The sequence below is a fragment of the Cephus cinctus genome, unplaced genomic scaffold, assembly GCF_000341935.2.
Source record: "Cephus cinctus unplaced genomic scaffold, Ccin1 Ccin1_scaffold0462, whole genome shotgun sequence".
Classification (NCBI taxonomy): Eukaryota; Metazoa; Arthropoda; class Insecta; order Hymenoptera; family Cephidae; genus Cephus; species Cephus cinctus.
Window position 1 is genome coordinate 193,233 of NW_014333138.1, and position 12,229 is coordinate 205,461.

The following is a 12,229-nucleotide window of genomic DNA, read 5'->3' on the forward strand; positions in this document are numbered from 1 at the left end:
GCAGTGAGAAAAAAAAAGACAAAAGTATCATGCATCTATACAAAAAATATTTATGACATCCGTCATGAGTTTATCATATCTTATTTCAAATATTTATTTCTGACAGTATCATTTAATTAAAATTATTTACTAACTTTTTAAATGCTCTTGGTAAGATATTCGGTTACACATAAAGAGACAAAATATTTGATATGTCGCTTCAAATATGACTCTTAAGAACTATAATGTGCCTTAGGCACAGTATGCGCTAATTACAGTTGTTCAAAAAAGTTTATAATTCTCATATATATATATATAAAAGATTCGTCAAATACGACGTTTTTGTCGTTGACATAGAAGACGTGGTATTGTTTTCTACCGATAGTAATTGAAAAATTTCTTCTCGTTTGACATTAATTGATCTGCAATCATCTTAAGTTTCTACACGATTTATTATGATTCTACGCTATCAAAAGTGACGTTTGAAACAGCCGAAGTTGTCGTAACATTCTCTTTCGCAATAATGTTTAATTGTATCCTGAGGTAAAGCTATAACTTGTACGTGATGGTACATAAACGTATCTATACTGTTTGTGAAGTATAAAAATTTGTCATTGAAAGCGACTTATGGTAATTTATGAATCTTTCGCCTCTCGCGTAAATTCACGAGAGATGAAAATAATAAAAAAAATAAAATTCTTATAATTCTCATGTGAGTAATCGATGAATCAATATCAATAAGCCTACAGTGAATACGGAAGAGGTAATATGTACAGAGCCACCTGTTGAATTTTCGTTGGTATCTTCAGTTACTGTATTTTGGAAATTAATTCTCCATTCGACAGCAGGGTAAACTGGACTGCGTTTCTGCAGATATTCCACTAACAAATCCGCGTCGTTGATACCTATGAAGCAATAAAGATTACATAAGTCAATGAAACTACTTTGCATATCCGGTGTAATACAGAAACGATCTAGAAGCCTGAGTGGCGATTTATCGATCAGCTGATGTGATTTGATTGTGATATGCTTACCAAGGTCTGTGTACTTCTTATTACTGAATACTGTATACCCGTCGCCACCTTGGTGCAGGAATGAATTTATCAAAACATTGTATGACGTGCCTTCCTCAAGATCATGGTATTGAGGTATGCGACAGGAGGCACATCTTACTTTCACGGACACGACTCTGCTAAATGCAGGTTGACCCAGATCATAGACAACCTAAGCAGATATACATAATATAATTAAACAGAACAATGGACTATCTGCGCCAAAATATTTATCTGATCATTAATACAGTGCATACCTGGAGTCCAGAAAATTGTAGGAAAGCACCGTTTAGATCACTCGTGGAATTAATTTCAAGAGTTCTTACACTCCATTCTAGCATTGATCGTATAGATGAGCCAGTCATGTTGACCATAAGAGCTGAATCACCAAAGGGAAGGACCGCGAGAACGTCAGCCATTGTGATCTAGATTATAACGCAAGAATCTGAAGTAGGGTCGTCGGTACTATGGATAAAAAGTTAACAACAGTATTTCATTTACCTGATTATCATTATCTCTGGTAATGGAGGTTCTGATTCCACCACTGTGTTGAACAGCAATGGCTGCATTCGTCCATCCATCAGTGCCAGCATATTGTCTAGTCGCCTGGAATAAAATAAAGGATCAGAAAAAGATGTTACGCGTATGAGATAAACGATAACTTGACGATCTGTGCTGAGCATGAACCATACATATTCTACGTAGGCATCCGTTATCAGATTTCCCAAATTGCATTCTCGACTTCGGCAGGTCTTGCCGTCCCCATCAAGAAGAACACGAGTAGTACCTACTACTGTGGTTGTCAGATTATCTACTGCTCCTTTCCAAAGTTCCAACTCTGCTAAAACATCTGCAGCCTAAGAAATATATATAGATTAAATAAACATTAGATGAAAATATTTACTAATTTTGTAACATTATTAACATTAAACAGCCTCACCTGTTCCACGCTGCCATTCAGCAATATGGGATTTCCTTCAATGAACGTAACTTCACCGTCCGCATCAAATTCAACCGAGAAATTTCCAACATATTTTGTATAAGCATAAGCTTGAACTACATATACCGTTCTGCCACTAGCCTGAGTCACGGCAGTGGGATAATATCCTTCAGGAATCTCAGAATCCGGTTGCTCTCCAGTATACAAGAAAGTGTTAGTATGTCCTCCAATGACTAAATCAATGTCTTCAACTTCAGCGGCAATTTTCTTGTCAGTTGAGTATCCGGAATGTCCAAGAGCAATGAGGATGTTGACTCCTTGAGCTTTAAGTTTAGCGGCTTCCGCAGCAACGGCGGTTACCTCATCCAGGAAAATGACATTTTCGGTCGAGGCGATGCTTTTTGTATCAGGAGTGAGATATCCAATAACACCGATCTGAGTTCCGTTCACAGTTAGTATAGTACTTTTAGCGAGTTTAGTGGCTTCTAGTTCAGGTTCTAAAGTTAGATTCAGGTTGGCAGCCAGAACGGGGAACGTTACATTGTTGATGAAGGGTATGAGACCACTGATGCCATCGTCAAACTCATGATTTCCTAGGGACTGAAAAGATGTTATATAATTTTTACTCAATGCTTGTTGTAATGTACGTTAATAGAAATATATATAGATTAAATAAACATTAGATGAAAATATTTACTAATTTTATACCTTTATTAACATTAAACAGCCTCACCTGTTCCACGCTGCCATTCAGCAATATGGGATTTCCTTCAATGAACGTAACTTCACCGTCCGCATCAAATTCAACCGAGAAATTTCCAACATATTTTGTATAAGCATAAGCTTGAACTACATATACCGTTCTGCCACTAGCCTGAGTCACGGCAGTGGGATAATATCCTTCAGGAATCTCAGAATCCGGTTGCTCTCCAGTATACAAGAAAGTGTTAGTATGTCCTCCAATGACTAAATCAATGTCTTCAACTTCAGCAGCAATTTTCTTGTCAGTTGAGTATCCGGAATGTCCAAGAGCAATGAGGATGTTGACTCCTTCAGCTTTAAGTTTAGCGGCTTCCGCAGCAACAGCGGTTACCTCATCCAGGAAAATGACATTTTCGGTCTTGGAGATGCTTTTTGTATCAGGAGTGAGATATCCAATAACACCGATCTGAGTTCCGTTCACAGTTAGTATAGTACTCTTAGCGAGTTTAGTGGCTTCTAGTTCAGGTTCTAAAGTTAGATTCAGGTTGGCAGCCAGAACGGGGAACGTCACATTGTTGATGAAGGGTATGAGACCACTGATGCCATCGTCAAACTCATGATTTCCTAGGGACTGAAAAGATGTTATATAATTTTTACTCAATGCTTGTTGTAATGTACGTTAATAGAATATATTACATTTTAAAAGATATTGAAAGTTGGAAAAATGTCTGATAAAATGTCCATTAACAATGGATACTCACAACAGCGTCTGGGTTGAGAATGTTCAAGAACCTGGCAACTATCTTCCACTTATGAGCATTGTACCATACGGTACCCTGATAAGTGTCACCTGCGTTTAGGAAAAGTGTTGGTGTACTGGAATTCCGAGCTTCCCTTACGACAGTTGCCACTCTGGCGAAACCACCGTAACAATGTCCAGCTGCAGCATCCGATTTGGAGCAGGTTGAGGACATCTTGGACGTCTGCACAAACCTGAAAAAAACCTGTCAATTTTTAGGAATATCCATTCTTCAACCAGTAGAATCCTATTTCATGTGTGAAGCTTATAAAATGAAAACAATTTGAAATTAATCTAAATAACAGACTATTATGGGTTATTTAGTTAAATTTTTTTATTTTAAGAATTTCATACCAATAAAGCATAGCTTACGTGAAACAATGTATTTTTTTTAGAATATGGTTATCGTTTTTTGAACAATGCACAAATATTGAGGTTTCCTTCACAAGGTAGCGTAGTCAACGAGAGGGAACGATCATTGGAGCCTGCTAAAAGAATTCTACCAATGATAATGTCATTGACCCAAGAATGTGGTCAGTGGAGCAAAAAAGAATAAATTATACGAGTCTATTTTTCTTACAATAGAGAAGTTACGTTCCGTAAAATCCTCGTCCTACGTTCGAAGTAGTACAGCTATAATTATTCCAGTCAACGACGTGCGAAGTTCCGTATACAAGTCACACTGATCTAATGTGACTGTCATTATGCTTCTGCCTTTTACAAGATACGATTTAAACAGATTTCTAAGAAGACGGATAACGAGCGTATATTCCAGAAAGTTTCCCATCGATAAACTGGCGTCACACATGGAATTTGCAATGCAAATAATGTAACACCTGCACTACTGCAATTCTAATACGTGAAAAAACAAAGCAAAATAAGCATAACACGTTGTGAAAGAAATTCGATAAATTAAAAAAATAACATTGCAAATTAGAGAACGTCAAATAAAAAATTTATGTATTAATAACCCATAATATATCTTATCACTAACTCATTAATCTCAATGAAATGAAGTATCAATTGCACGCAACTCGAGTACTAATATCGGTCTATTCAAATATCCCGCCACTTTAATAAGTCGTATATAAATATATCTCACCTTGCGTGCATATCATTAGTGTGTAAAATTTGAACAGACAGTCCCCCATCCTTACGTGGAATCACACGAGTCAGGACACTGCCGATCGACAGGATCAGCAAGAGAATCACAGTCGATCCTGCCATTACGTTCTTGCGATCCTGCCTGGTGCACGATCGGTAGGTCACTGGCGGAAGGGGAATTCACAAATGCGAGATAAGGCGTCGCAAGTAATTTCAAGCGAATTAAAAGATAGGGACTTCTTATTATGCGTAATACGCATGCGTTTTAAACGCCGGAGGAACAGGCAAGTTGCGCTATTCATATGTTATCTCATCACATTGGCGATTGTGTATAGAATATTTATTAAGGTAGATTATTTTATCAGTAGATACAACAGGTACTTAAACACCTTTAGAATTTACTTTAACCGAGTTTTCGTTACTTATTTTTTCTTGCACACGTTTAATGCACATCGGTGCCGATTACAAGTCCCATCTATTTATCATACAACTTTTATACTGATCTCACTTCAATAACCACTACGAGTATTGTACGTATTTCTCATGTCCACCATAAGACTTATGTTCGCGGAGTGACACAACGAGGACGTTTCAACTTCGGGAAGGCCAATGCGCGATTGGCCGTTGAAACTTCAGTCCGAACCCCTCTTAAGTTTTCGCAGAGGAGTTTGAATCGGTAAAGTAAGTTGCTCTCGGAAATTACGTTTCTTCTTGGAACAAGGAAATCGATTCATATTTGATTCAAGACTAGTATATATATATATATATATATATATATATATATATATATATAATATGTATATTAATCTTTATTGATTACGATGTATAGCTCAGACTATAAGAAAGATTGATTCGTTGATGATCATAATTAAAATATATGTAAATGGATTATCAGAAATGAAAAAATATTCATGTAATTTTTTTTTATATTACGTTAAATTAATTATCCTCGACTAAGTATAAAACTTCACTGCCGAGTCTAAGTATGATACTCTTTTGTTATTTTTTTCATTGAAATCAAATTGTTAGTAGGTAAATCGGTATTGGAAACAGCTGTACTGTACGAGTGATATTCTCAAGCGAGTAGCTAAGTGAATTTTGGTAAATTGGATTGAAAATGTATTTTTGAGTTTTTAATAGATCAATGTTGGTCCACCGTCTTAAATTGATATGACTGCTAGTAAAATGTGCCATGGTCGTGTACTCCGATATAGAATTGTTCAGTTGGCAGGTTCACCAACGTCACATGCGGTCGTTGGTGTTATTCATTTCCTGTCGGTTTTTGGCGTTTGACTCGCGATTAAAATTGCTTTTATCATCACTAAAAAAATGGCACAATAGCATTTTATTCCAGATTTTTATTTATGCGCAACAGAAACAGTGATGGAGAAATAAATATCGAATTGAAATGATAATTATTCCCTGTTTTTTATTATTTGTCAATAATTTATTATTTCATACCGTGCATAAGAAATAGCAATCTTTCAATTTAATAATTTAATGAAAATTCGTCTATATTTAATAACGATGTTAAAAAGATTAGATTTAATTACACTAACGATGCGATACAGCTTAGCGACGTTATTTAATCATCTGAGTGTAACTGTGGAATTTATATAGATAAGGAAAATTTTTTAAGATTCTTGTTACAAATTTCGTTACTATCCTCGATAACAGACGTAGAATTATGTGAATTCGAAAGTTCAGTCTTTCGGAATTGTAAGTCAAATAATAATAGGACGAATAAATCAGCGTCTCTTGTTTTAATAATAATAATCATTTAGCATGAACCATACATAGATATACTTTTACAGTGTCAACCTTCTCAGCAATTTTATACTGCTTAGACAGCAAATGTATACGCGCTCTCTATACAATAAAAAAAATAATATAAGAAAAGCGGAATTTGTCATTGCCGTTAAAATTAAAATCCACGAATAAATTACCTATCAATTCACAGACGAATTTATCTCAAAGTATTCTTAAGTAAATATTTCAAAGAGAATACGATGGTTAAGTTTTCAAGTATCGTCCGCAAGCATGAACTTTGCACTTCTTACCAATGATTTATTTATCCGAATAATAAAAAGTGCTTCTCTATTGTCTCATAACCGGTGTCTTGTAAATAGGGCGTAACTAATGCAACATAACGAATGAACCTAAAAAGTCGTACGCCTAATTATTCGCAGAGCTATGTTTTCATGAGTTCCGAAATTAATTTCATTCTCTCCCAAGGCGACTCGGCCTTAAATTTGCTTTCACCTTGACTTCTCCATAGTCGGCGACTGAGGTCTGATGATTGCGTAACGCGAGAAGAGTTCAGAATACACGAACGTAATTTTGACCGAAGATGACGAGTGGATTATTTTCGAAGGAAAGAATATTTCCGACAATTCTATTGTCTCGTAATAGTATTTTATGCATTCACATAATATTTCACCTTCCTCGCGCACGTAGCCTTGTGTCTAGAAATAATTTCGACACTTACATCCTTGACATTGGGAATCCCAACATTTTCTGCGAACAGACAATCTTGTCTTCGTGAGAAAACTCACAACACTGTTGTGACATGTTATGAAGATTAAATCGCATGATGACGAGTACATAGCTGTCTTCTCTTTTGCTTCTTTTTGCATCTTTTTGCATCTTTTTTCTTTTAATTTTTTTTCCTAGACTATACTATATTTTTGAAGTAAAACCTTCAAAGACTGTTTATTATTGACGATGCAATACACGTTATAAAATCTTGCTGTACTGGACTTTTATCTATCCTTGTGCCTAAGCCTAACGATCAGACTTGTTTAAACTCCTTTTCCACACTTCAATGACTTTTATGTTAGGGAAATCACTGATTCTAAACACCTGCTTCATTTTATAAGGCCTACGTGTATACCTTTACCGTCGCCGCTATTGTCAGCATTGATTATATGGTTAGATCGAGTGTAGTCAAAGTGAAATCGGAATTGATCATATTCAAATTTTTTTTTTTTCTTCACTATTTTTGAATAATACAAGACAGTGGTGAGATAATATGATATTTTTATGGTATGTGACTCTCAGAAATTAAAGTGTGGTTGGTAGTACTTTTTAAGTTTTAGTACCACTATTATTATCGGCTTCTTTTGTGCCACTTTGAAATTATATGTACTTAAGAAAGCTGTCACTTAAAAATAATACATTTTCTTGCTGGTTGTTTCCCTTGTCGCTTTGTTTTATTGGTGTAATTATCTTTCCTCATTTTCGTGCTCCCAATTAATTCACGTGATATCGAGCAATTACGTAACTCAGCATTCTCTCGTCAATTGATCTAATATAAGTAAATTGCTCATCTGCCAGATCATTGCAAGAAAACAAAGTCCAAATAACGAATCATATTAATTATTAAATTTTTATAAACATACGCGTTGGATGCTGAATTTATTAAATATATATATATATATATATATATATATATATATACATAGGTAACAATATAAATCTGAGTATTAAAAAGTTTGATAATTCTTCTAACCTCTGTTTATCGTATAATCGAATCTGTTCAAATCTGCCATTTGAATAATCTAGGATCAGCCCTAATGGGGGTACGTAATTTTGAAATAGCAATTAAACTCTACAGAGAAGTTATTTCACACGTACATGCATCTGAAGATACTATACAATGTTAAACATTCTTTCATTATTTTTATATATTAGAGTGGGATAAATTTCTAAATAAAATTATGTAATTTGATTTATACCGATAAATTTGCTTGTTTCTTAGTTCATTAAGGATCGCAAGATGATTGCAAGCATTCGGAATATTAATTCTCGGAATTTTTATCCTTATCATTTATTACGTACAATATCTGCTTTCGTGCCTATCTAATATACTCAATTTTGTATCAGTCATATAGGTTAGTAAGTGTCACTTGCTCAAAAGACGAACTGCGAGGAAATGAAAGTTCAAGTCTCTTTTACGATGGTTATCACCCGGATTAACCTACAGCGATTATTTTCAGCTAGTCTATTTTACTTTAAGTGAGATTCAAAACAAGTTTCAAACGCCTTAGATGTCTGGTTGAATCTGGAGGGACCGGTTTTTATCACGGGCGATACATCACTCTAATGAAAAAGTTGTCAAATATGAAACAGTTCAAAAGTGATTTATGATTATCATATAATTTAATTAGTTGAATGATAAAAAATTTCATTGAATTTTCTTTTTTATAGGAGCATAAGATTTTTTCAATTTTTAATGACATATCTCGTTTCGATTATTGGCTGAGACAAAAATGCTACTTTTTAAGGTTCTTAGTGTGTCAATCCGGTAATTGACACGTGTGTGTCAATTAATTAAACATATGTTAATTGATTCTCCATATGAAAATATATCGTTGATTCAAGATTGTCGTTACTAAAGGAAAAACACATTGAGCGACGATTATATTTTTTGTGCAAGACAACTAAACTGTTATTTTGCTATTGCTATTGATATTCTTGTTGTACTATCACAAGGTAGTGATTATTGCTAGATTTTTGGAAATACGTAGAATTGGCGTATTATTAAGTATTTGCTATACGTCTCTCGTAGACACTTTGAAAGTTACTTCTACGAGTATAGGCATTAGACGAGTATTTCGTCAGATGGTACATACAATTACTTAATATATTCCTGTTAACTCCTTAGTATGTCTGTGTTAAATAAAATGCAAATTGTTTACCATACTAAGTTAACATTAATGTATTTTAATAAGGAAGTGTCACCTGGAGTAACCTCGTCACACATCACAACTCGTTTGATTAATCAACCTCACCTTGTTACGTGTAACAACCTTGTGTTACTATATCATTTAATCACGAATACAACAAAAAATCTGAAGATTTTATAAAATATCGAAATATCATAATTCCAGTACAACAAACATTGGAAGTAAATGATTTATGGTAAAAGCGTAAAATTAAAAAAAAGATATCACGTGTTGCATTTTATATATGTATATAATATAGTGAAAAAAGTTAGGTTATAAATTTCTAGGTGTTTGCAAAAACACCATAATTAACGAAGCAAGTCAATACCAAAAAAAAAAAACATACTATACTAGTAGTAGTAGTAGTTCTTTATTTTCAATGTATACTACCCTTTAGGGCTTCTAAAAGTTCCCCTTCCCATACAGTAGTCCCCCTTATCACTGTAAACTTTTAACTTATTACTCCCCCTCTGTTTAACTTTTATCCTAAATATTCCATTTCTTCCTCATTTCCCTCAATCTTTTCTGCCATTCTCTCAAATCCATTATGCATTTACAAAGGACGATTACAGGTTTTCCTATGCGTAACGCCTTACTTGTCATCCATTCCCCATCACAGCCTTCGCCTGTCAACCACTCCTGCATTCTCTCTACCAGCTCCCTGCTTATCACCTTCTGCGCCTCTTTACATTGGCACATACGAATTAAGGTCTCCTCCATTCTACATAGTCGACACTTGTTGTTCTTGAAAAGCCTTGTTCGACTCTCTCCCTAACATACTATACTAATTTTGTGATACTTTCAACTAATTCGACATTATTTGATATATTTTACTTGTATTATTAAACTTCCGAAATATAACATAGCAAGATATAATAAGTTTATAATTATTATTTAACACGTGACCAGGTGGGTATCGTGAAGCATTCTTGAACAGAATCTTGTCAGACAAAGTATATCTGCAATTAAATGTACTTTAATCTTTATAATTTTGATAGCTGTTGATTTATCACTTCATGCATAGACATAAGATAAATACAGATCACGTTGATACTTTGACACATGATATACTTACAATGATAAGGAAAGCTGATAAAACTATACACGTATTTGAATTGCAATAGATTCATGTGTAATCAAACGCTTAGGATTTTAAAATTCCCGTGTTAAATTTTAAATTCCCGTGTACAATTTTATCATAAGGACAAACTCTTTCTCTTGGACTTTGAAACAAAAATGATTAGAGTGATTTGAATTCGCGTGTTAATAGGAAAATACGTCATGGTTATGTATTTTTTTTCGATGCAGAATTATTTATTTTAAATATTCACCGATTCCCGTTAATATGTATGCAATTCGTATCATCTGTTTCCCATCAGTTTTTAACATTCGAAAGTAGTAGTACATTATTTGCTGGCGATAAAATTTAATTTTTATTCACATTAGACTTACCTGTCAGATTATAAGAGAGATTAGATAAACAAAGTAAATACGTAATTTTTAAGAGTTAACTTAACCACCACCGTTAGAATGATATATTTAGCATAATTAAATATTTTACTTTAGATTATAATATGTTATAATTATATAATATATTCTACTTGTATTATTCGTCTTGTAGAAATTTTAAAATTGTGGGCAATCATACAATTACTAATAATCATCATCTTTGTCTTACGAGAAATAAAAATGCATTAATGGATTGACTGACAGTTGTAGATATAGAGTGACACATGAATTTCGAAAATCCATGTATAACTTAGCAAAAAAAAGTGCATTAGTACAAGGCCACTATAAACCAAATAGGCGAGAGTATATCTAAAATCATTAAAAGAAAAAACATAAGCGTTTACTTTTTCTATGTGACTATCATAAGGATTACAAAATATATGTATACATCAAATAAACAACTTGTCTTATTTTAATCTTCGTTGATACCCATGATAGCAAAAGTATATCATTTGTAGATAAAGATTCGAAAATAATCTCTGGAAGGGGAAACATTGTTAATGGAGCTGGCAACTCAGTCCCGTCTGTGATATTAACGAAATATAACACTGACAGGTAAGTCTACATCTTGTCAATCAAATTTTATTAGATTTAACCATTTGCATTGACTTAAAAAATGTATAAACAAATTTAATACCCGGTGTTAATCTAAAAACTTTCTACTTCATAATACTCAGTGCATATAGTAAGTGGACATTTGGATTATGTATGATCAAAGAGTCACTGTATAAAATATGTCATTGAGATGAAATTTCCTGAACGGTTATTCTCCTAAAATGTCGATGTGTCGCAAATATAGTACTCTGTTATATTGTTGAATATCTCAATTGAGCAGTCGGTAGCCGAATTTATTGTACCGATAATTCATATAAATAGAATTAAAGATACTGAAAACCTGACAACGAGAATACTACGGGAATTATTTAACGATAAATTCAAAATGAGTAGTACATACCTTGAGAAAAATTGGGAAGCTCTGATGTATCAAAGTCAAACTTTTAATGATTAGTTGGATGATCCGCGGAAAGAAGGAAAACATTGAAGATAATAGAGGAAAGGTGCTTCAAAGTTGGAAATAGAATTTGTAAATTGGGCCCCTCCCGGCCCATTTCCGTGCGGTCGTACCTCTCCACGAAGGAGCTACGACCCCTCTGATGTCCGCCAGAGAACCGTGTTTTAGGGATTGAGGAAAAAAAGCCCGAGTCCTGAAACTAGCACGTCTAAGACTCGGAGGAAAAGCTTCAGGAACGAAAGAAAGCTAGGCCGGCGGCAAAAAAGACGCAGAAGATAAGTTAAGCGCGAAAGTCTTTCGTATCTGACAGAGACTTTGATTAAAAGAACCGATACTACTTCAAGTGAAGCTAAGCCAGGAACACGAGCACAGCCAGCTACTTTGTCCAGACCACCCCCCCCCCCG

At 34.2% G+C, this 12,229-nt stretch overlaps 2 protein-coding genes across 6 annotated transcripts in view; one reads left to right on the forward strand and one right to left on the reverse strand.

Moving 5' to 3' along the window:
• Positions 1-25: 25 nt before the first annotated feature.
• The window catches only part of LOC107267942 (protein 5NUC), a 12,576-nt gene continuing 372 nt past the window's right edge, over positions 26-12,229 (reverse strand). The window contains exons 1-8 of one of the 5 annotated variants that reach the window (XM_025085252.1): positions 11,768-12,150; positions 3,435-3,677; positions 1,972-2,571; positions 1,724-1,888; positions 1,533-1,637; positions 1,289-1,456; positions 1,014-1,203; positions 26-884 (exon numbers count right to left, since the gene is read on the reverse strand). In XM_025085252.1, coding sequence (XP_024941020.1) covers positions 688-884; positions 1,014-1,203; positions 1,289-1,456; positions 1,533-1,637; positions 1,724-1,888; positions 1,972-2,571; positions 3,435-3,677; positions 11,768-11,851 — 1,752 coding nt within the window. In that variant the 5' untranslated portion in view covers positions 11,852-12,150 and the 3' untranslated portion in view covers positions 26-687. Of the gene's footprint in view, positions 885-1,013; positions 1,204-1,288; positions 1,457-1,532; positions 1,638-1,723; positions 1,889-1,971; positions 2,572-3,434; positions 3,678-4,052; positions 4,175-4,574; positions 5,202-11,767; positions 12,151-12,229 lie in introns of those variants that run through there. The other 4 variants (XM_025085251.1, XM_025085254.1, XM_025085253.1 and 1 more) reach the window with 4 other exon arrangements.
• LOC107267935 (apyrase) overlaps positions 11,223-12,229 on the forward strand; it is an 8,310-nt gene continuing 7,303 nt past the window's right edge. Inside the window, exon 1 of the mRNA XM_015740148.2 lies at positions 11,223-11,367. The gene's annotated coding sequence lies outside the window, so the exon portion shown is untranslated. The remainder of the gene's footprint in view (positions 11,368-12,229) is intronic.